The following is a 25,387-nucleotide window of genomic DNA, read 5'->3' on the forward strand; positions in this document are numbered from 1 at the left end:
TATCTATGGTATGCTTGTGTGTGTGCTTGTTAGTATATTGGGGTTCTTTTTTAAAACTTTTTTAAAAAATATTTAAATTTATTTGAATCTATTTGGATTTGTACGATTTGTTTATGCCTTGTTGTGAGCCGCCCCGAGTTCACGGAGAGGAGCGGCATACAAATCTAAATAATAAATAAAATAAATAAATAAGATTCTGCTAAATTTATCTAGCATATCTTTAGTCAGGCAAATAATAGATGCAGACAGGCCTGAGGGCCCTAAATCAACCGCTAACTTGGTATGAATTGGTATGTATGCTGTTGAATTGTCCTTAGTTTTAAATTAGGATTTTAGATATTAATTTCTTTTTCTTGACTTTTTATTGTTGCTGTTATTTTAATTTTATACTGTTTTAAACCGCCCTGAGTCCTTCGGGATTGGGTGGCATAAAGTCAAATTTAAAAAAATAATCATCTCCCTTGCCTAATGGAGGGAAATAAGCCAAATCCTGAATACAAGATCCCATTACAGGGGCTAACTCAAGTTACCTGTTACCACCAACGTGGCACCAGGACGCTCTATTATTAAATATGGGAAATACTCCAGTTTATACGAAATATCTTGAATCCAAAGTTGAAGCTCCAGAGAAAACAAATAAATTGATAACAATGACTAAACCTAACAAAACAAGCCAAAGTTAACTGGTCAGGTGGCTTTGAAGCATGCATTCCCGCACGTTTACTCATGGTTGGTGAAGCTATGGTCTTCTCAAACAAGTTTTCTGGGGCTGCATAAAATACCGAAATTAAGCTAAGCATACCGATTGGTTACCCACAGTGTAATATGCTGAAGTGTAACTACACGTGAATACTATACTTATCCGTATATCTTTGATAGCCACCTCTTCATGGTTAAAATGAGTAGATAGAAATCATACTTTAAGGGGGAGGCGGAGAGAGACACCGCCAATAAGAGGAATGAATGAGTCCGATTCCGTCACTGAAAGACATCGCCGAAACGTATTTGCGTATTCCGCCAAGCCGCCCCACCCATTAGAAACGAGAGCTGGAAGACAAACCAGAAGCCAGAGCGGCTGCCGGAAAGCGCGGCATCGCGCTTCCGGAAGTGACGCTAACCTTTTTTCGGCCGAGCCGGCCCCTGGGAAAGTTAGTTGGGAAACCCTGTTCTTTCTTTCTTTCGCTGCTGCTGCTGCTTTTGCAGAAGGTGGGTGGGTGTTGCTGTCGCCCGTCCAAGCTTTGTCGGGGTGGAGGGAAGTTTCGGCCTGGTCACTCACTCTCTTTGTCGGTTTGTCTTTCTCCTTCAGGCACCATGCCGGCTAAGGGGCCCCTCCAGAGCGTTCAGGTTTTCGGCAGGAAGGTGAGGCTCGCGTGGTTGCTCGAACGGGCCTAACTCGTCTCTTCCACTGTAAAAAGGTCGAGAAATTCAGGGGGCATCGGGATACGCCTGTTGCTCGAAAGTTGCCTTGGCCCGGCCGGCTTTCCGGCACTGAGAAGTATCCATCGTTTCTGACTTTCTGCGCGCGCGATGCCATTCCTCCACAGCCACGTTTTCCCATTTGAGTGTCGGGGTTTGGCCTAAACCTTGCCGCAAGCCGTCTGAAGGCGAAATGGGCTGCAAACACATTTAATAAATAAGAAATAAATGTTTAGCATGAGCTCAGTGGCTTCGCAAAAAACCGTACTTATCTCAAAACATTCTCATTACATCTTGTAATCACTGGGTTCCTTTTTTGAGTTTCCTACAGTTGACTGACAATTGCACATATAATTTAGGTTTCTTTGTGGCAACAAGTGAGGGGATAAAAGCTTCAGTTGATTGATTTCAATAGCAATATATATGTGTGTGTGTATACACGCAGTGATAATTAACAGTGATGTATGTTGTAGTGGAATATTCTGGATGTTTATATTTTATACAGTGCTATAACTTTGCCTAATATTTTTATTATCAACTCAACCCCCATTTAGAAAACTGCTACTGCAGTTGCTCACTGTAAAAGAGGAAATGGGCTTATTAAAGTAAATGGACGGCCTCTGGAAATGATTGAACCCAGAACTCTCCAATATAAAGTAAGTGGTTTTCTGTGTAAATATAATGCATTTGTGTGCATGTATAAACTAATAAGTTTCTTTCAGTTCACCCACCCCCACTTTTCTTTAAAAATTATAGTTCTGGTAAAAGGAGAAAGAAATTCAAATGGGTTTGAATTGTCCCTTGATAAATACACGGCATTTTTGTAAAACCCTTTTTATCTATTATATTCAGAATCACATTGTCATTAAAGTTCCAATGTTTTACATACATTTTTGGAGAACTAGGCCCAGAGTTGTATTGCTGTTTGCTTAAATGACTTCTCTTAATAGTACTGTTTAGTCTTGGTATACATACCAAGACTAAACAGTGCTATTTGTGCTGGAATACAGTAATTTAAAAAGTTGTAAAGGATTGAAAACAAATGTTTCTGTATCATTGCATGCAAGTTAGTTGTAACTCTTGGAGGAGTTATTTAAGGATACTGTGTTGAGATACAATGAAATAACTTGGTGAATTGTTAAGAGGGGCAAGATATAAGTTTCTTAGATGAAAACAGAATATTTACTATAATTTCACTTGGTGATGTAAAAATAATAAATTCAAAAAATAGCTTGTATTCTAGAAATCTAAGGTACATTTACTGAGATGTTTGTGCATTAAATGGGACTTGTGTAGGACTATAACTAAATGCTTTTTCTTTCCCAGCTGCTTGAACCAGTACTTCTTTTGGGCAAAGAGCGCTTTGCAGGAGTTGACATAAGAGTCCGTGTGAAGGGTGGTGGTCATGTGGCCCAGATATATGGTATGAGCATTTTACAGCAGAAAAGTATATCATTAAATGTATCAACTATTCAAATATAACAACATGTATATTTGAAAAATCTGTTACCACTTCACCTGTATTGATCAGTTTCTGACAGGATATTTCAAATGTATTTTACTGGCCCCTACCTAGATTGATTGATAGTCCACCTGATTTACAAGTTTAGAGAAGTGTGCTATATTGTATTTAGTGATTTGCTCTGTAGCAGATTATTGCTGTTTTTAATTGTTTATACATATGTATAGATACCAGTGTCAGTTTGCTCTAGAGATTAAAGCACCAGACTAGAAAGCAGGAGACTATGACTCCTGCTTGAAATTTTAGCCTTGAAAGTCAGCCAGATCACTTTGGACCAATCGCACTTCACTCAACCCACTAGTTGTTGTGGAGAAAATAGGAAGAATATGTTTTAGTATATGTTTGCTACATTGAGTTTTTTGAAAAAATAAAAGTGAGATAAAAATAAATACTAAAGTAAATCAGAAGTAAGACTCCACATTTAAAATATCTGATTTAACTTTTACTAGCAGCATTTTTGTTTCAATTTATTTTACTTATTTCTCCTACAGCAATTCGGCAATCTATTTCCAAAGCATTGGTGGCTTATTACCAGAAATGTAAGTTTTCATTAACTTTATTTTTTTTTGCTGCTTTTCATTGCATTCATGTATTTTCTAAGGCAATATTGATCATATAAATTAAGTGCTTCTTCAAAGATTTTGTTTCTCGATGCTTCCTATAAGTTACCATTTCTGAGTAATGTTGTAGGACTGATTATATTTATTTATAATTATAAACAATAGCTTCAAAGTCTAATACAGATGTTTTACTTTTCTCAAGATGTTGATGAAGCTTCTAAGAAGGAAATAAAGGATATCCTCATCCAATATGACAGGACCTTGTTAGTTGCTGATCCTCGACGTTGTGAATCCAAGAAGTTTGGTGGACCTGGTGCTCGTGCACGTTACCAAAAATCCTATCGTTAAAAGGAAACTCTATCTATTTGAAATAAAGGATAAAATTTAATAAATAACTTGTGTTTCTGAGAACTATATTTCAATCTGTTTTTGTGATGTTTCAGGGGAATGCTTCATATGTAGGATACAGTTTAAGTTTCAAGTTTAATTGGATTTGTATGCCGCCCCTTTCCAAGGAGGGCAGCATACAAATGTATCTATGATTAGAGTTAGCTTAATTCAACACTTTCTTTTAGTGCAGTCTTAAGAGTTTATTCAACATGCATTAAAACTTCAACATTATAAAATGTAGTTCTATATAAAAATACAATAAATTGGGTTAGCACTTAATTCTATCTGGTGTGAATAAGAAATATGTCCTATTTCCAGTTTCTTTGGCTTTACTTCAACTACATAGTTTTTTTCAAAACTTGCAGACATTTTGGAACAAAGTCCTCCATTCAGTGCATGCTATAGATTGTTATCTTAAACTCAATGGTAAATATTTTTACCGCAGTGTAACAGCATATATGGAATTCTGGACAGTAGTAAAATAGTAATTAGAATTACTAAGTTTTGTTTGTATAATTTATTTTTAAACTACAGAAATATCTCCCATGTAATCCATGTAATTTATTGCCAGATTCTATATCAGATATTAGTTTGTAGTGTTAACAGATTTGCACATAAAGTTCTCAGTTCTGCTTATAATTCCCTTATAATGAAAAAATATTTAATTTCACCAATACATATAAAATATATTTTAAAGGATGTTCCAAACACCATTTTTGTCATATTCTCCATAGTTCCTTTGATAGCCTAACTATAAGCCTTGGTGGCACTGGTTAAAGTGCAGTACTTCAAACTGCTTCTGTTGGCTGTAGTTCACCAATTCAAATCTGGGTAAAATGAGGATCCAGATTGTTGGGGGTGATATGCTGACTCTAAACCACTTAGAGAGGGCTGTGAAGCGATATATAAGTGCTATTGCTATTGTAAAGGACACTGATTTTGAATAGTTAAATGAGGTTAGGTTGATTAATATTTGAATGAAAGAGCAAGAAGTCCCTGAACTGAAAGCTTTATTGGAAGTAGAAAAAAATCATGGAATAAAGTAATAGAAAAATGCTTCAATTTTACTAAGAGAACAACTTGGATGCATCAATTCATTAGAGCTTGGGGAAGATTGTTATATTTAAAAGAATTCTTAAGTGGATACAAAAGCTTCATATATCTGTAACTAGTTGATTATCCAGTGTTGCCCAGGTATTTATACCAATCTTGTATTAGGTAGGAAAAGGAATGAATGATATCTGCAATTTTATTTACAGAGTTTTAAAAGTGTATGGACCTTGTTCAAATCCTAGGTATGGACCCTGATGGACAGCTGAGAAATTTAGTTGCCTCTGCCACTACCCATTTTACCATTTCCTCAAACGGACTGGAACATAAATCCCTGAGCTGGCCCATGCTATGCCGCCTCCACCTCTGCTGAAATAGGCTGGGTCTACTCTGGCCTTCATACCTGTTTTGCCTGGGTGGAGTGGTCCTGTTCTTTGCATGATGTGTTGGAGTGAAGGATGCTCCTGGGAACATGGGCCGAAGCTGTAGGGGTGAATGATCCACTTAGATTGTGGCACGCTCAATCAAAGAACTACTGGCCTAATCAGGCTCCCTTCGCTTCATAGGGTGCCCACACCCATAGTTCAATGCCTGGGGAGGGCGAAAACAGCTTCCCCTGCACCCCAAACATCGTCTGGAGGCTGGAAATAGCCTATTTCCCAACTTCAGATGGGCTCATGTTTCGCCCTCCCCAGGCACCAAAGGGTTCCCTGGAGCCGGGGGAGGGTAAAAACTCCCCATCCCACCCAGAGTCTCTCTGGAAGCCAAAAACGCCCTCCGAGAGCCTCTGCAAACTAAAAATCAGCTGGCCGGCACACACATGCACATTGGAGCTGAGCTAGGACAACACCCTGCGTGCAAGCAGATATGGCTCCCTGTGCCACCTGTGGCACCTGTGCCATAGGTTCTCCATCACTGACATAGGCCATGCCATGCTCAATCAAAGGCCTCTGTACTGGCCTAGTCAGGCTCCCTTCATAGGCATACTGTGTGAGGAAGGCCTAGGCCTGTTCGGAAAAACGCTGAGCTAGGCTCAGTGTACTGAACACAACTGTTCTAAAAGACCAGCCTTAGGAGTGCTATAAGTGTCTTACCTCCACACTATATATAAATATGAATGATAGAAAGAATAAAGAAGATAGATGAATAGGCAGACAGATAAAATATTTGTTTTCCCATTTTCCTAAATTTGCATCTTAAGCTGTGGGCTTCGCTATGGTTTCCTATCTACTGATAATAAAATTCTGCCACATTCTAGAACATTTCCTATCAGTATGAAAAGAAAAATTTTCCATTGTCTCAGTGTTCTGGGAATATGTATGTGTACACATTTGTATGCTGTATGTGTCAACTCTCAAAACGACTAGCTAAACCCAAGATTCAGCTGGAGTCTTTTTGAGAAAGTCAAGGCCTCAGTGTCTTGAATTGGTTGGGAGCATTATTCAGAACCATGACGGTCTGCTCAAATATGTTTCTTTTAAAAAGGATGCTTTTAAGTGTGTAATGGAACATTAGGTGGAAGATTTAAGCTGCTTAAGTCACACTGTTCAGTCAGAGGTGGGCTGCTAAGGTGGAGCGGTGACCTGTGCTTGCCCCCGTGGCTCTGAGTGCTAGCGGAGTCCAGTGCAATTCTGCTACTGCAGCTGTGCTGGTAGCAGAATCGTGCATGGATCTGCAGGTGTGCCCATTTTTCAATGGGTTTTTTTTTGCTTTGTGCGAGCGGAAGCAAAAAACCTCACCGAAACACAGGCATACCTGCATCTCTGCACGTGATTCTGCTACCTGCACAGCTGCAGTAGCAGAATTGCGCTGGACTCCGCTGGCACTCAGAGCCACGGGGGCAAGCACCTGCCACCATTCCACCTTAGCAGATACTTGTAATCGTATGTATGAGACCATCCTGTTCCAGTTTTATTCCCATGGAAGATAATTCTGTTTTTTATTAAAAAACAATACTGTTTTTGTTCCAGCTCTAAATAAAATAGAAATGAAGAATTTCGAGACACACAGGGTTCCCTTGCTGTTCTTTCTTTTTCTTCATGGTTTTTACTTGATGTAAGCTGCCCAAAATCATACTGAGTCAGTTGCCTCTAAATCTTAGGAAGAATTACCCTAACTAATAGCATAAAACATTTTAAAGCACAGGAACAAAATGGCTTTTTTTTTCCAAACAGATGAGTGTTTAGAACAGATAAGTGTTTGCTGCTCTTTGCTCATCTTTTTGAACAACTTTTCAGTGTTCTATTAACAAAGCAGTATCTAGGCCCCAAACATTTCTGCAATTGCAGCAATTGCTGAGTAGTGAAGAAGGAATAGAAAAAAATGGAAAATGAGCTGAAGGAACAAAATAATAGATTTGGCACTACATTCCAACAAATGTGAACAGAATCATATTTCAAAGTGAAGGAGTATCCTGTAATGTCAATATAGAAAGGTTTCTAATGCTCTTGTCAAATAATAAAATATATTCCTATGCACTAAGTTGATTCACTACTGGAGTTATCTGCCTTGTTTCCATTAGAACGTTACCTTATACAGTAGTTTGTTAATGAAATGTATCAAACAATGTCAAGTAGTTGATAAGGATTTTCCACCAGAAATTATTTAAGCTTGGTATCAGTTTAAAATAAAATTGATCTAAACTTTATTCTATTTGTGCAAGGGAACAGTGACTGGGAAAGCACCAAAATGTGATCCATGGTAATCAGAAAGCTCTATAAAATAGCTAATATCAGAAAAGCAAATGGAAAAATCAATTTCAAATTACCACTTTGGTGGAGAGAATGGATTGGAAATTGTCAAAACGCCCTAATATCATCCTAGATTCCTTGTACAGACTATTAGAATGTCAAAAAAAGAAAAAAAGAAAGAAAGAAAGAAAGAAAGAAAGAAAGAAAGACCTGTTCCACTTTTAGGACAGGGATTACAACTTGCTTGCTTACTAGTTATTTGCACTCTGAAAACATTAGTAATAATTTTTCAAATATTTTTCTAAATGCTTGAATTCTATCTCTATCTCTATGTATGACAGTGGATCCCAATTGCTAGAAGCTTCAAAGTTGACATGCAAAACGATCTCTTAAGTATTGTGGCTTGCCAGGTCTGCTCTCCCCAAGTATTATAAAGGATTGATTCAGTTTCACAGAGGAGTAGGAGGGTAGAGGCTCATGTAACTAATACTGATACAGGTTGTTGCCATGCATTGCTAATGAGAAAAGCCTGGCCAAAGCATCTGCAACATTTTCAAAGCTCAAAAGCTATATGCGACAAGCTAGTTTCATTGCCCACCACTACCTAACATTTTATTTTATCTAACTGGATAGAGCCTGCAAATGATAGTGACTTTTAAAATGCCTTCTTAATTAAGGGCACCAATTTGGACAATATTTTTACCTTAAGCTGCTGCACTGAAATGAACGTAGTGAGAAAAATCAATTTCATGATACTGTGGCATATTTTGGGGGTTCACATTCTGTTTTTAACCTTCAAAGGTAAGTCTTTGTTTTGTTTTTAAATTTAACATTGCTTAAAAACACTTATAAATATGTTCTTCATTTTTTCCCTTTATGGAAAAAGTAACATTTAGAAAAATAAAAAAGTACTTTATTTTATCCTTTCTTTGAAACTAATTGTAATTATAATACTATTAAAAAGAGAGTTCAAAGATATTATTTGGATTAAAAAGATCAGTAATGTTTATTAAGAACTATGTCCTATTCTGTACAAAGGAAATATAACTTAATAGATTGTATTCCACATGTGCTACTCTTCTCCATAACATTTCCCCAACTCATAGTAGCTAGAAACTAGTTAACTGCAATGTGTTGGCATGTCAGCATAAATGTTTAATTAGCAATAGCATACTATGGATAATTTTGTCATTCTTATTTGTTTTGGAAGTTAATAGAATATTTAACAATCTCCTGTTGTGAACTCCCCCACCCCAAATGTTGTAATTTTAATAGCTGAACTTCAGTAAAAGGCTGCCTTTAGAGCTCAGATTAGTAATATAAATTTCAGAAGAGTGTGAGGGAAATAATTATTTTCGCTATTTTTGTACACTAGAGTCTATCTGTGACTTACATCTCGTAAAAAGAACTGCAAGGTGAGTTTTAATTCATGTTTGTTGATACTAACACATTCATGTTGGGTAATACAACACACTACTAATATTTAGAAGTTTAAGAATTTGTAAAAAAATCTAAACAAAGCTGTTTTAACAACTTTTCAATAACTTCGGTGTTTTTCAAAGCATGAATTGTCAGAGAAGTATTATCTAAAGATATTTGTATAATATATTTAGTACAATAAATTTATAATTTCAGAAATTCTTATAGGGCACACAAGTTTTATATTTGAAAGAGCATGGTTGTAGATACTGCTTGGAAACAGAGAAATCTGAGTTACAAAAAGTCTTAATTATACTAGCATGTTTTAAGAAAATTTAGGCATTTTCTGTTAATCCTTATTTCATATGGCTCACATAAATCAAGCACAGGATCCCTTAGCTGTTGTCTTAGATTCATCTATATTTCTTAAACATTTTTTCCCCACTCAGGGCTGAGGACTCTCAAAGAGCTCCTGTTTTTATGGGTTGTATTTATTTATATTTGCCATATTAAAATGAAAATTGATGCATTTGTTGCTTCATGACTGGTGGAATTTTAATATTGTATTATTTTTTAAACATAGATTGGCAAATAACTTTGATTTTTCAGACCCGTGAGGGGTTCATTTTAACACTGCCTTAGGTCATATATGTCTAGCTTGGTATCACGCAAATGTGTTGAAGTTGCAAATCCCAGGTCACAGAGGAAATGCAATACAGTACTATGAAAAATATATTGATGATATAGATAGGAGGGAGAGAGGGAGGGAAGGACTTTAGTATAAAATATTATAAAAGCCAGCCAGATAATATGTTCACCAGTTCTAAGGTCTAAGTAAGTTTAAAATAAGTAAATAGTGAAAATAAGTGCTTAATTTTCATAGCAAATTAAAAAGGATTTGCTGATAATTTATATATTAGAAAATACGAACTTGAATATTTGGACAGATTACCAATTTACTTCTACAGTAATCCATAAAACAAATTTACATTTTTGTCAGCATTTTCATCACAACACCAACTGCACAAAAGCAAAATCAGTAAGATTATGCTTAGATTACTGATTTCCACCTTACTGCTATCTAATAAGAGCAACTTGATTTTAGATTTGAATCACTTACTAGATCTTTCAGATTACTTTTTGTTGTTGTGCGGGTCCCATTATTACTCTTATTATTAGCCCCATTGTTACCCTGAAACCTATGTTTTCCTAAGATTAGAGGTGATAATTGTTCTAATATTAATAACAGATATAGGACTACCTGTATTTGGAAATCTTGATTTACCATGAAAAGTTAAGCAGATTTGAGATCACTAAGAAATGCAACCAATTAACACGGGTAGTGGAAAATTATATCCTGGAGGGCTGGGGCCATTTCCATATTGTTGCTAAGAAAAGTAAATGAAATATTCACTAAGTAACTAAAATTGATTCAAGAGAGTCTTTTATCTTTATCTTAGTGGTAGTTAAGGCAGTCCTTAACTTACAACCATTCATTTAGTGAAGGTACAACAGCACTAAAAAAAGGTAATATTTGGCAATTTTTCATACTTATGATTGCAGCATCACCATGGTCACAGGATAAAAATTTGGACACTGGGCAACTGGCATGTATTTATGACAGTTGCACTGTCCTGTTGTCATGTGATCATCATTTATAATCATCCCAGTCGGCTTTTGACAAGCAAAGTCAATGGGGGAAGCTAGATTCACTTAATGACTGCATGATTCACTTGACAGTGCAGCGATTCACTTAACAGCGTGGCAAAAATGTCATAAAATGGGGCACAATTAACTTAGCTGCCTTGCTCAGAAGCTGAAATTTTGAGCTCAATTGTGGTTATAAATTGACTACTAACTTTAAGGATTTTTTGGGAAAGAAATTCCTACCAAATCATTGATGAGATAAAATTAATTTGATGCAAGTTACAGATCTAGAAAACCAACCACAGAGAGGAACTGAATTGCAGTAGTTAATATATGCAAACTGGTGGTATGAGTTCTGAATGTGTTATGTACTTGTACCCTGATAATAAGGATAATTTACTCAGTCAATGACCAGCAAAAATTCCCTCCATAAAAAAGACAAGACCACAGTACAGTCAAATAGATGAGATAAATACTAGCATAACAATGTTAAACTAACACATAGAAATGTGACATAAACTACTATAATGGTACATGAATTAGTTATGCAACCGTAAATCTATAATATTAAAGGCTATGAAGTTATATATATATATTGTCTAAAAACAAAATAGCTAGAATGTGTTAAATCTAAAGTGATCAGTTAATCATAAATAATTATTTTCTAACTAGTTAAGCCTTATTTTCATTGTTGCAACACAGAATTTGACTATTGTACAGGTGGTAGTTTCATAGCCCCGAGTCCTCGGAAAGGGGCGGCATAAAAGTCCAACAAACAAGCAAACAAGCAAGCAAGCAAGCAAGCAAGCAAGCAAGCAAACAAACAAACAAACAGTTTCAAATCTTCTAGAAGATTGCTCACACAGAGTGGTCTCCCTAGAAATTTATATATTAGGGGCAGAATGTAAGCAGACCTGATATCCCTGCAGAGCTTAAAATGTAGTAGTGCATGACCCTGAGTTTCAGTGACCCAATGAACTTTAAAATTACTGATTGTCATACTGACCCATTGCCTTTTCCAATTTTAATTTCCTTATTGTATTTCTTTTCAATTATTAAATGTATCCAACTCTTACTGATTTTTCTCTGGCGACTAGTATTTCTAACTATAATTAATGTCCATGAGCAAAAGATTGGTATCTGTTAAACTTGTAAAAGAGGGGATGAAAAGGAAAACAAACTTGCACATTAACTGTTTCTTTAAAAAATTTTTTTGAAAAGCTTAGCTTAAGAAAGGTGTCTTTGATGAAGTGAGATAAATCAAAATGAAGCACCTCTCTCACGGGAATCTGTTTATTCACAACCTTTGATTATAAAGGATACTCTTTGTTTTCTTTCAGGAATGAATTTACTGTAGTTCCTCAAAAAGGAGATCTCTTAGCAGTTGAGGTAGGCTATACCTCAAAAGGAAGAAGAGAAAAGGCACATACACGCACACACACACATTTGCCAACAAAGGGTGCTTGCTATCCCTACAATGAAGTCTTTGTAAAACAGAATGGAAATGTGAATATCACAGCAGGATTGAGTGGAGTAGTTTTTCCATAAGCTATTTTCCTGTAATTCTCAAAATGCAACCTATGTTTAACTATCCATTCATTTTTTTTGAATAGCTTATTAAATTAATCACCCTAATGCACTAAGTGATACATATATGAAATAGAAAAAAAGCATCTTTCATTTTATCTCTTTTGTGAGTGTAGACAAAAAGGAATTTTGTTGGTGCTTTGCAAAATGCATAATTGGGAAACCGTAGATGAGCTCTCTTTCATATGCAACATTTCTCTCTTCCACAATAGATTCATAAAAACAAATGTTATACTGTACTTGTGAAAAATCTTCTCACTATTTAAGTGTCTCGTTTAATCTGCAATACAGTGGATAAAAAAAGTCTACCCACTCCTGTTAACATGCCAGGTTTTTGGAAAAAAAATCAGATCACGATCAATCACTTCAGAATTCTGGCCACCTTTAACATCTAAGTTGTACAAGAGGGAGTGGAAATAACAATTTTAAAAACTTAAAATAATGGGGTTACATAAAGATGCACACTCTTAAACTAATACTTTGTTGAACGTCCTTTTGATTTTATGACCATATTCAATCATAGGAGGTAGGAATCTATCAGCATGGCACATCTTGCCTTGGGAGTTTTTGCTTACTTTTCCTTGCAATAGCACTCTAGTTCTGTCAGGGAGGGCATTTTTAGATTACCCAATAGATTTTCAATTGGATTCAGCTGGAACCAATTTTGGATCATTCTAAACCTTTTATCTTGTTCTGGGGAATTATTATATGGAAACTTTGTTATGTTGAAAGATTAAATTCCTCTTCATGTTCATCATTTGACCAGGGGCCTGAAGCTTTTGTGCCAAAATTGACTGATTGATTGTTCATATTTCACAATTCCTTCCACCTTGACTTAACCCCCAGTTCCAGCTAAGAAAAGCAGCCCCAAAGCATAGTGCTGCCATCACATCACTGTGGGTATGGTATACTTCTGATGATGTGCAATGTTGTTTTGGTACCAAGCATATTTTTTACAATTATGGCTCAAAAGTTCAACCTTGGTTTTATCAGACCAGGACACATTTCCCCACATGTTTTTGTTATACTTGATGTAGGGTTTTGCAAAATATAGCCAGGCTTGAGTGTTTTTGGTTATTTTTTAAAGAAAAGACTTCCATCTTGCCACCCTACCTGCATATGAAGAATATAGCATCTAGCATACAATTAGTACTTGTCATAAATTCCTGCAGCTCCTTCAATGTTGCTATAGGGACATCTTGTTTTTCATAAACTTAAATTACTTACACATTTAAGCTAACATGAGTTTGATTTAAGAAGGCTGCTGGGTCCTCATCCATGGCAGGTATAGAAAGTCTACACACCCCTGTTAAAGATCAGCATTTTGATATGTAAAAAAATGAGACTTACTAAAAGAATTTACAATGCATCAAAGGGATCTGACTGTTGGAAAGTATTAGTCTGGAGAAGAACACACAAAAGTTCCAATGCATTGGCTTTACCATGAAACATGGTGAAAACAATAATCAACAAATGGAGAAATATATGGCATAACAGTGACATTTGTAATGTCATTGTTAGGGCATATTTTCTCCATTTGTTGATGATTGTCTTCACTGTGTTCCATAGTAGAGCCAATGCCTTGGAAATTTTGTGTGTGTCCAGATGGATAACTTCTAACAATGAGAATCCCTTTGATGCTTTGTAAACCCTTTGCGGATGATGGCTTTTATTGTAAGAAGCAACGTATTTTTCAGAGTAAATGTCAGAAAAACAGCTGAACATCATAGTCATATCCCTACTGTATGAAGAGTTATGCAACCACTTTGTTTTTGTTTTATTTTTTCCTCACAAAACAATTTCAGTTTGTTTTTCAGTTGACTTGTGCAGCTTATATATTTAAGGCAGAAAAAAATTCTGAAGTGATTTATCTTAGTCTGACTTTTTTTTATTTCTCAAAAACCTATCATTTTAACAGTGGTGTGTGGACTTTCTATACCCACTGTAGATGAAGACTGAGCAGCCTTCTAAAATCAAATTCATATTAGCTTAAATGTGCAAATAATTTAATCATCACATACTGTACTTTATCTTTTAGATGGGAGGAACACGCAAAACATTTAGGTCAGCCTTCATAGTGGGACCAACCCAGATAATATGGTGTCTTTATTCCACATTCAGTTAGAATAGGTAATGTTCCTTCAACCCTGGTGGTTAATACTTGAATATTTCTTCCATCCAAGAAAAAAGTGGAAACAAGCTTAGAACATGCAGGACAGGTTATGAAACACCCATAGCTTTGTCCATTCGCAACTTGCTCTTTCCCAGGACCTGTTGCCTGCAATGAGAGCTTTATTTTCCTGTCAAGGCAGGTTATGTTGCAAGAGACTATTTATTCAACTAAGTAAGTGGAGATGCTGACTTGGTTTATAGTTCAATAAATTATATCATGGTTTATTTGTTTTGGGCATAGCATTTTGTGGAAACTGTAGTTTATTCAAAAAGCAGAAGTGGTTTAGAAAGATTTAGTAAATGTAGTTAAAATACAAGAAACATCACTGAAATTTCAGTAATGCAGCAAATTTCTGAAGTCACACTGTACATATAACATTACATTTTTATCTATACTTTAACTATGGAGCATCATTTCATTTTTAATATAAGAATCATGTATCTTTTAAATGTCTTCACTTTGGTGGTGTTCAGTATTGGAAAGTCTCTTTTATTTTCCTAATATTGAATGAAATTATATCTGAATTCATTGTTAACCAGCCAAAAGCTTTGAGCTTCCCCTGAGAACAACTTTATATAAACTTAAAGCAATTCATTTTTTACAAATACTGTACATTGTAATTTATGTAATTTTAAGTTTTGCTGATTTATTTTTGATTTGGATACTCATGAGAGACTTGCTTGTTTTTCTCCCTTCCTCTCATAGACAACCACTGTTTCATCAGATGTTCATGATGTATTTTCTGAGGATCAGAATTCATCAAGAGGTTAGTAACATTATAACCCAGCTAACTATAATTACATATATTTGTATAATTGTCATTTTTTTCACAGCTGTTAATGTGAATATTTGACAAGTTCGCTGTTTTAATAGTTGGAAGAATGCTTCAAATATAGATGGGGTATTGACATGAAGATCAAATCCAATTTCAAAACAGATGGAAAGAATAAGGTATCTTCCCTCCATTCCACATACCTACAATAAATCAACTGGAGCAGATTTTTTCTTTAACATGACAAGAAAGAACTTGACTCTCTAATTGGGGCCCAGGTCTATTTCCCACTGAGTATTTATGGGTTAAGAAATAAAAAATCTAATTACTGACTTGTGTTCCAAGGCAGAAGATAATCAGGCAGTATAATAAAATGCATCAATATTTATCAGTGCATTAAACTGTGGGTGAGTGGGTGAAAACTGTTTTTTTTCACAAACTCATCAACCAGTTCTGTTATTTTCTGTTTCCAATTATCTTTGCTGTGATAAAATAATTTTTCTTTATTGCATCTTTGCTGATTATTCCAAATTGCGAGCTTAGACATTTCATCCACAAATTTATACACAGTTGCATGATAATATTTTTTACCTTTGGATGAAAAATGCTTTCAGAGAACTTTCCCAGATGTTAAAAAAAGGAATTAAATATGTGTTTCACCTTAATTGCAAGAAAGAATTAATTTATGAATTGTGGATTTTTGCAGAAATAAAATAACTTTTTAAGAAGAGAGAACACACTTGAGCTGCTTATATGAAGGAGAATAAATTTAACAGAAAGCTATCTGTAAGATTATGTATATTTATTTTGGGCAATCTTTCTCAACCCATCAATTCCTTGGATATGCAGAACTAAAACAGGTCTGGGAAGCACCAGAGCCTGTTTAAGAAGTTCCTCTATTCTGAGCCCTGATTGACATCTGTCTGTTTTTTAATGCAGCTTCTTGTTTTCAAGATTGTCTTAATGGAGCAGTTTGCACAAAGACAGGAGCTTGTGACTGTGAGATATTTCAGGCACAGGGGCAGCGCTGCCAAATCAGTAAGTTACAGGAGAAGGTGTGAGGCACTTTTATTGTAGGTATATTGCAAAAATAATTCAATTTCATGTTTCAATAATTCAAGCTAACATTTGGCAAAGATATAAGTACTGCTATGCCTAAATGTAATTTGTAATTGTTGTTTTGTTCTTATGACATTCTTTTAACTGTTTAAAAGGTCTTTAAATTAGGATTTAAATGTTTGGAGTTAGCTAAATTGATGTCAGATCTTCAAGGTAGCCCAATTTAGGAAACAGATTGAAGGAACCAATGGAACTCTATTTTATTGTGTAAGGGATAATTATTACAAAATCTTGAAAGTCTGCCAGTTTCCTTCTGTCCTGTCTAATGCCACACAGAATCAAGGTGGGGTTTCTTTAAGACTCTTAAAGTATGCTTACTACTTTCCCAGGGCAGAGTTTTCATTTACAGACTCTTTCATGAATTAATGGCTCTCACATTCCTTCCCCAACATTATCTCATTCCCACCCACCCACCCCAAACATTTTAACTGAACAGTTGCACAATATGAATCTCTGAGACAGTATGCAATGTAAAAGCCTTGAATTCAATCCTCAAAGATTTGCCATTAAAACAATTGCTAATCTGTATTTAATAGATCAGGGAAATGATCAAGTATTAAAGAATATGATATGGATCTTTACATTACAGTTATGGTCCCCAATAATGTTCCCTCTAATTTTTTTTCGGTGTGGGTGAAAAAGTATAATGTCTGAGTGGCACATTTTCATGCCTGGGCGTGGATTGATTAGAAACCGGGTAATTAAGCAAATCTGGCTTCTCCCCCTTCTTCCCCCATTGTCTTTGCTTGTGAGACAGTCGCAAACAAGGTTCATGTGACTTCAAGACACTGCAACGGTCATAAATATGAAACGGTGGACAAGTTTTGATCACGTGGTCGTGGGATTGCTGCAAAGGTTGTAAGTGTGAAAAAGGGGCATAAGTCACTTTTTCAAGGCTGTTGCGACTTTGAACAGTCAGTAAATGAACCGTTGTAAGTTGAGGACCACCTGCCTTCCCCCCTAGATGTTTTCTGTGGAGCTTCAAAATGGACTCCTGATCTGCTTCTAAAAGAGTGCACTGGTTAGACAGATAATCCTCGACTTCTGTTCTGACCCCAATGGAGGCCAACATTTCTATCTCCTGACTAAGATGGTTATTAAGTGAGTTCTGCCTCACTTTACTACCTTTCTTGCCACAGTCGTTAAGTGAATCCCTGCAGTTGCTTGTCAGAAGATCCCAAAAAATGTTCACATAACCCTGGGACATTGCCATCATCATAACTACGGACCAGTTGTCAAGTGTCCAAAGTTTGATCCAATAACCCTTTTATTTTTCTAACAAAGTCCTTCCTTCCTACAAGGAAGAATAGAAAGAATAAAATGGAAAAGGGGATTAAAAGGGGATACAAAAAAAAGGAAAAAAAGAAAAGGGTTTGGTTCAAAGTTCTGCTCAGATTTTTAAAAATGGAGTTTGAGAAGGGTTGATTAAGATTGGAGTACATTATTTTGTTTGCCCTTTATGATTCCCATTCCTTCATCCTTATACTCCAAGATTAGATATAAAAGTGTAGTATTGCATTTACTACCTTATAGCTTCATCATTCATTTTATTAGCAGATGCATCCGTAGAGGGGTGGAAATTGCTTATTGTGATGCAAGCCTAGTCCCTTATTTGTATTGTGATGCCACAGTCACACAAAGTTTGTGGTGACATCCTTTAAATTTAACTCTTTTGCAATAATCTTGCAAAAGCCTCTGCTTAGAATACAATTCCAATTTTTATTCTGGAAAATCCCAATCTGCATAGATAATCTTCACTATTTTTCATGCACCAGTGTTTTCATATCCTTGCAACATCCTGAAGAAGGAAGATGAAAAGATGCCAGCTCTTTTGAGAAATACAGCTATGGCAGGAAATATTCAGGAAGTTAATCTAGTTATAATATTATCTAGTTATATACTTTAGTTTGTCTTCAGAGCACATATTATCAAATTTCCTTACTTTATTTTTATTTGTTTACATTTCCATCCATAGGTTGTTTTTAAACATCTGATTATATTGTGATGTTTCAAGTATATTTTTTTTAACAACATAATGTGATGAATATCTTCGCAATGAGCAACACTCATCTGAAATTATTGCTTCTATTGGCTTGGCTTGCAAACAAATATATTTGTTTTCTTTAGTTCCAAACACTGGCAAAGACAGAGGTGGGCTTTGCAAATCATGGGGACAATATCACTTTGAAACATTTGATGGCATCTATTACTACTTCCCAGGAAACTGCTCATATATTTTTGTGAAAGATTGCAGTGATCCAGAACCTCAGTACATTGTGTGGGTAAGACTTGAAATTAGGTCAAGAGAGACCTGAAAACAGCATGCTATTTTCTCCCAGTTATGTAAAAGATTTTTCTGTACTGTGTAACAAACCTGGTTTAGATTATGGTATGGAAAGATAAAGAACTATTTCCATTCTGTGGTTTACAGTATTTACTATTCTATAATTCAGTTTGTGGATTTATGAGTCCATTCATTGAGCCATTAACAATTATTTGGTTCTGAGGTTGAAAAGGGTTCTGGCAGCCTATATAAAAGGATAGGAAAATGAGGAAGTGATAAGTATACTCTAATTACATTAGTCAATATTGTTTCTAGTATTATAGAATTATTTTGTTCATTTCCAATAATCCCTGGAAATTGGTCTAGAAATTCTTATACATTTCATTTTGTAACTTTCACATGGATTTGACAGGATTTTGTTATTTCTAGACCTAATTTTAAACGCATTAGGTAGAAGGTGGGGATTTAGTAGTCTGCATCTATCTAGTAGATTGGGAAGATAGGTGTAATATCTATAAGGTTTTGAATCACACAATTTTTTTTAACAAGGAAAGGTATAAGAAAACTTCCTTATGGTGGAAGCAAAAATCAATTCAGATATTGCCTAATAGAGGAAAATGCCAATTTCTGTATGCACCTTTTTCACTCTCCAAAAGAGGGTGAAAACGTTGGTGCATCTTATACACTGAATGTAGCCTCACCCTACCCCCACTCTTTGGTCTCTGCCTGCCAGCAATTTACCTCCTTGCAGCAAACAGCAGCAGAGCCTGATTAGCAGAAGCCACTGATTATCTGCCTCCCAACACTCACTGATTGATTGAAGTTGCCGGCAAGTCCATATACTAAAATGAAAGTGAAACTAAAGCTGCACGGAGAGCCAAAGACTGAAACTGGCTGTTTGGTTTTTTTGCTGCAAGGAGGCTTACCTATAAATAACTATAAATGTCTATAGAATATTCAAATTTTTAGACTTATTTTTTAAAGACTGCTTTATTATTGTTTTAGATAACTTAACACAATGAAGAAGCTTTTTAAAATAATGCTTGATCTGAAGCGCCCCAGTGCTATTGCATCTTTTTTTAAATAGCAGAGAATACTTATGGTGAGCGATGAACTTTTAAATACAAGTGTCAACCCAAGCAGTGTTTTAAAAGTTAAAATTGGCACCTTGAGTTGGGTCTGGAACCATTGGTAATCATTAGAGTAATCTCAATATAGGTTTTATACTTCTAAATCTAAATCTATTTTTATAAGATTGCATATGATCTGGTAGTGGAAAATACCATATATTATACATGTTAACTTAATATGCATACAGTTTTTCTTTAGAGAGAATATGCTATTGAAAAACTGCTCCAAATATTTCAGTTTGTTTCTTTCGAAAAATAAGTTGTATAGTATGTAATACTTAAAATATATTCTTATCTATTTCTTCTCTCTTTAAGATTAATAACAGTCCTCACTGTGCTGGTTCAGTGTACTCTTGTTCACGGTCAATAAGCTTGTTCTTTTCAAATCAGGATGAAATAAATATATTTGGACATGAAGTTAGAAAGGGTAGAATCAGGTAAAAACAATTGAAATATTTTCTTTACATTTCTTAAGTATTCATAGGGAAATTATTAAATTATTTTTCTTATGGTGAAAGTTTGATGATGAAAATATTCAATTCTAGTTGACATGGAGTCACAAACCCTGGAATAGAATCTCTTTTTTTTCCTAGCAAGATTGTGTGAGTGTCAAGATTTCAAATAGAATCCAAAACTAAATCAGAGTCCGAGGCAAATTATTCCTCAAACTTTCAGTTTATTAGCAGAGCAATGTTGGTACATCTGGAAGAAATTTGAATCAGAAGTCCCCAGGTTTTCTCCACCCTGTTGAAAGTTCAAGCCTTGTCCCCACTCCCCCAAGGCCTTCATGTTGATGAATCACCAATTGCCAACTTGGCAGGATCTACCCATCTCCTTTTGTGCAGGTGCATAAGTGTGAAGACAAAGGATGACCTTGACTATCTAGAAAGAATTTGTTATGGCTATAAACATACAGCCCTCATGCAATTTCCCCTCCCATCTTCCCACCGTAAAGAATGCATCTTAAAAGACTATAAAGTATGGCAGGACAAAGACCCGCCCTCCCCCAAAATAGTGTCGGACTGACAGGCAGAGTCCCCTCAGGAAAAGACTGTGTCCTACAAGAAAAGAAAAAGGGAAATATAGGGGATTAATACAGCATTCTTAACCACCCCTCCCACCAGGAGAACTCTTCGGTTTGTCTGGATATTTGTTGTGGAATTGCTTCACTAGCTTGTCAGCTTTTACATTTCAACTTTTCACCCAAATAGCTTCTGACAATGAGTATTCCTTCCAATGGATTAGATATTGCAATTGACCCCTAAACACTCGGGAGCAGTGTTTTGCAGAAATAGTGTATAACAGGGAATGCCATGCCACTGGTAACCCGGAAGGGAGTTAGTCCAGTGCTGCTATGAACAGTATTGTTATACACTACTTCTGCAAAAGGTAGTAGTTCTGACCAATTGTCCTGCTGGTAATCTACATAACAATGGATGTATTATCCTACCATTGCATTCATACATTTGACAGGAGTTGATCCTTCTTGTTCTTCTGCAATAGCATCACTGCCACAGCCACAACACTGATGTCAGATTGGATTATGAACTGCTGTTCTGAGTCAGGATGCCGCAGGATTGGTTCCTGACCGAAAAGTCACTTCAGCATTTCGAATACCTTTTGGCACCCGATTAGCTGATTTGCCTTTGACTTTGTGGGTGATGGACCTGTCTTTAGCAGCTCCATTAGTGGCAGTGCCATTTCTGATGATGATCTGCCAATAGAAGTTTGCAAAGCCCAAGAAGCTTTGAAATTTGCAAGTGCGTGGGGGCTTGCCAGTCTAGCACCACTTTCACTTTTCCCTTCACTTTTCCATCTCTATCCCCTTGTTAGAGATGTGATATCCCAGGTAGTCTAAGAGGTTTTGTGGAATTCACATTTGGAAAGTTTTGCATACAGCTTGGCAGCCAGAAGTTTTTCTAAGACTTGTCGCACTAGCTTCACATGCTCCTCTAGAGTCTCAATAAGATGAGAATTTCATCCAAATAAATGAGTATCCCCTTGTATAAATGAGGTTGAGGCACCTCTTTGGTGAATTGCATGAAGACCACAGAGGGGCCCTTGTAGACCAAAAGGCATCACTCAGAATTCGAAGCTCCCCAAAAGGCAGTTAAAGGCTGTTTTCCATTTGTACACCTCCCTGATGTATATGTTTCCCTCAAATCCATTTTGATAAATATCTTGCCTCAAATCCCTCAAATCAAAATATGATAAATATCTTGCTAAATGGTTTAGCAAGTCCTTCATGAGAGGGAGGGAAGTATGTGTTTTGCACACATATGGCATTGATCCCCTGGAAGTGAAGGCACAATCTGACCCGCCCCCCCATATTTCTTCTCTTTGAAGAGCATGGGGGCTGTTACCCTCAATTTTGCCAGTTGGATGAAACCCTGCTCTAGATTGACATTGATGTATCTCCTTAGCTCTTCCAATTCTTTTGGGGTCATTAAATACATCTTTGGTTTTGGGAGTGTGGTCCCTGGCTCAAATTTTATAACATAGTGAGGGGGTAGGTAGTTGAGTCCTCCTCACTGAAGACCCCTTCCAGATCTCAGTATTCTACCGGCACTTGCTAGGAGCCCAGGGCTTTGGCTTCAAGCCCAGGAGTGCCAGCTGGGTCCAGTCTGACCCTGGGGGCTTTGTCTCCTTTGGGCTGCTCTGCTTCTCTTTTGGGGATAAAGGCCCGATGCTCATGGTTAGCTTTCAATAGCTGTCCTCCCATTTGATGGTAGGAGTCCACTTGTTTAGCCACGCAAGCTCCAAAATGATTGTCTCCGACATCTTGGGGGCAACTATGAACCAAATGAACTCATGGTAGTATCCTATTTGCAAGTTCACCAATTTGGTGAGGAGTGTGATCATACCCAACCAGCTAAGGAAGGGAATCTCATTGATGCTAATTTAATATCTTTGAAATAACATTATCACATTAACAAACTTTAATATTTGTTTTATGGAAAAATAAAAATGGATTCAAATAAATAAAACTAAATGCAGTTGTTGTAAGTTGTATTTTATGTATAAAAATACAATTTCAATATTATATTACTATTATATATATATTTAAAGGAAACAGTATATTTATTGGTAAAATATAGCATGATAATAGCTAGCTGACATCTTTAAATTAGAATTTATTTTATTTTTCAGATTGTCTTTGCCCCAAACAATTGGAAACATTTTCATTGAAAAATTAGCAAATTATATTTTGGTGAAAACTACATTTGGCTTTTCCTTAGCTTGGGATGGAAACTCTGGGATTTACATTAAATTGACAGAAGATCACAAGGGAAAAACATGTGGTCTCTGTGGAAATTATAATAACAACACATCAGATGATCTCATATTACAAAATAGTAAGCAAATAACCATGCTAAAATATATGATGATAAACCCTACCCACTTCCTTGCATTCTACTTATTTGTAATTGTTGTCAGAGAATATTACTAGGCTATTGAATCTGTTGTGGATGGTAATTGCATACTTTTAACAAGTTGTGGTGAAAACTATATAATTGCTTAACAGTGATATAATGTATTCAAGATTCATAATATCTTTATCATTCTGATGACTTTATTTCATCAGTGGTGTCATCTGCCTATCGCATATAAGGACTGGTTTTGAAATGGCATAAACTGTTTAAGACTACTAAAATGAATTCATGTGTAAGGAAAATTTCAAACTGGACATTTCTTAGCTGGTATTGTCCATCATTAATATGATATATTAATACCAGCTATTGTTATTGTTATTATAACTCCATGTCAAGGCTCAAATTGATGTGATGGCAGATGCATTATGGTATCTATTTTAACGAATTATTCATAACATGCATATTTTACAATCTAGGGATATATCATTTCAATAATTACTCTTTGAATATCCTATTGTATATGCTGGGCTATATATAAAATGTATGTTTTAAATAGGTGACTATAAAGAAGATGTAGCTAAATTTGCTAACAGCTGGGCTGTACAAATCCCAGATGATGCAACCTGTGTAGCTATTGAATCTAGTTTTCCTAGTCCTTGCAACATTGATGCAGAATCTTATGAGGTAAGTGGTTTAGATTGCAATTTTCATATAAAATATTTATTTTTATGAGCTCAAGAGCCACAAGTAGAAGAAAGCTGGTTTTCCCTTCTCTTTCCTTGAAAAATAGATATATTGTTGGAGGGACTCTCTTTGATTTATGATGAGGAATAACGCACTAGAGTCGGAAGTATTTTACAGAACATCTTGCATTATGTTTCAGCCGTGTATATAGGATAGCTCAGGTTATATCTCTACAATAAGCACAACTGATATAATAAAAAGTGTATTGGATTTTCAAAAGGCTAGGTTTATAAATAAAATATCCTTGGAATGGAGGAAATATTTTGCATGTTTAAACTCTCTTTGCGACCATGTAATCCCTTAATTTGGGATAGAGTTGTGGCAATTAGATGAAGCTAAACATTTACTGGTCAGATGCCCTTCCTGACACCATGCAGAGTTTGTAACAGGTATGCCTTCTTTGCACCCTAAGAGAGAAGCACTTGCTGCTACTTAGGATTGAGCTCTCAACCTTCTGAATGGAAGGAGAGAGTTTTCACAACTAGGTCACTATGCTACTCAATTTTTTGAATGTTTAATGTTATATAAATGTAGGCATGTGTGAATATATTTCAATACTATTTTCATTCTACATTTAGAGTATCTACTTCAAGTGCCAAATACTCTTGCAGTTTCCTTTTCTAAGTTGTCATCAGAGCATAGATCCTTATCCCTACATTTCCAGCTGTATGAATGACTTATGTAGGTAAGTTGGATGTACTTTTTTATTTTGTTTTTCAGGCTTATTAGCCCCCATTATTGTTACCTTGCCTTTCTCTACTCTAACACAGTGGAACACATCTACTGTAACGTCTCTTAATTACAGTAAGAATGAAAGAAATGTCCTCTCGACTTGCAACAGAATAGCCAGAAACAAATTGCTTCCAAAGTATCCCTAGTTTAATGCTACTTTAATAATAATAATAATAATAATAATAATAATAATAATAATAATAATTTATTAGATTTGTATGCCGCCCCTCTCCGAAGACTCGGGGCGGCTCACAACAAGTGATAAAACAATATTGTACAGGCACAAATCTAATATTAAGAAAAAACTAAAAACCCTATCAATTTAAAAAACCAAACAGCACATACATACCAAACATAAATTATAATAAGCCTGGGGGAAAGGTGTCTCAAATCCCCCATGCCTGGCGGTATAGATGGGTCTTAAGTAGTTTACGGAAGACAAGGAGGGTGGGAGCAGTTCTAATCTCCGGGGGGAGTTGATTCCAGAGGGCCGGGGCCGCCACAGAGAAGGCTCTTCCCCTGGGGCCCGCCAGACGACATTGTTTAGTCGACGGGACCCGGAGAAGGCCAACTCTGTGGGACCTTATCGGCCGCTGGGATTCATGCGGTAGCAGGCGGTTCCGGAGGTATTCTGGTCCAATGCCATGTAGGGCTTTAAAGGTCATGACCAACACTTTGAATTGTGACCGGAAACTGATCGGCAGCCAATGCAGGCCACGGAGTGTTGTAGAAACGTGGGCGAATCTGGGAAGCCCCACGATGGCTCTCGCGGCTGCGT

At 36.1% G+C, this 25,387-nt stretch overlaps 2 protein-coding genes across 2 annotated transcripts in view; both read left to right on the forward strand.

Annotated features, from left to right (window-relative positions):
- Positions 1–1,105: 1,105 nt before the first annotated feature.
- RPS16 (ribosomal protein S16) lies at positions 1,106–3,893 on the forward strand. Its single transcript, XM_070754647.1, has 6 exons — positions 1,106–1,206; positions 1,307–1,359; positions 1,971–2,072; positions 2,743–2,839; positions 3,430–3,477; positions 3,701–3,893. The coding sequence occupies exons 2-6, from the start codon at positions 1,312–1,314 to the stop codon at positions 3,844–3,846; spliced, it is 441 nt and encodes a 146-aa protein (XP_070610748.1). The 5' UTR covers positions 1,106–1,206; positions 1,307–1,311; the 3' UTR covers positions 3,847–3,893.
- A 4,457-nt stretch (positions 3,894–8,350) lies between these two features.
- The window catches only part of OTOGL (otogelin like), a 109,538-nt gene continuing 92,501 nt past the window's right edge, over positions 8,351–25,387 (forward strand). The window contains exons 1-10 of the mRNA XM_070754953.1: positions 8,351–8,429; positions 9,004–9,043; positions 12,035–12,083; positions 15,160–15,220; positions 16,166–16,264; positions 18,473–18,627; positions 20,075–20,196; positions 22,910–23,115; positions 23,690–23,817; positions 24,456–24,562. Coding sequence (XP_070611054.1) covers positions 8,351–8,429; positions 9,004–9,043; positions 12,035–12,083; positions 15,160–15,220; positions 16,166–16,264; positions 18,473–18,627; positions 20,075–20,196; positions 22,910–23,115; positions 23,690–23,817; positions 24,456–24,562 — 1,046 coding nt within the window. The remainder of the gene's footprint in view (positions 8,430–9,003; positions 9,044–12,034; positions 12,084–15,159; positions 15,221–16,165; positions 16,265–18,472; positions 18,628–20,074; positions 20,197–22,909; positions 23,116–23,689; positions 23,818–24,455; positions 24,563–25,387) is intronic.

This window comes from Erythrolamprus reginae, chromosome 6 (genome assembly GCF_031021105.1).
Source record: "Erythrolamprus reginae isolate rEryReg1 chromosome 6, rEryReg1.hap1, whole genome shotgun sequence".
In the NCBI taxonomy this organism is placed as follows: domain Eukaryota; kingdom Metazoa; phylum Chordata; class Lepidosauria; order Squamata; family Dipsadidae; genus Erythrolamprus; species Erythrolamprus reginae.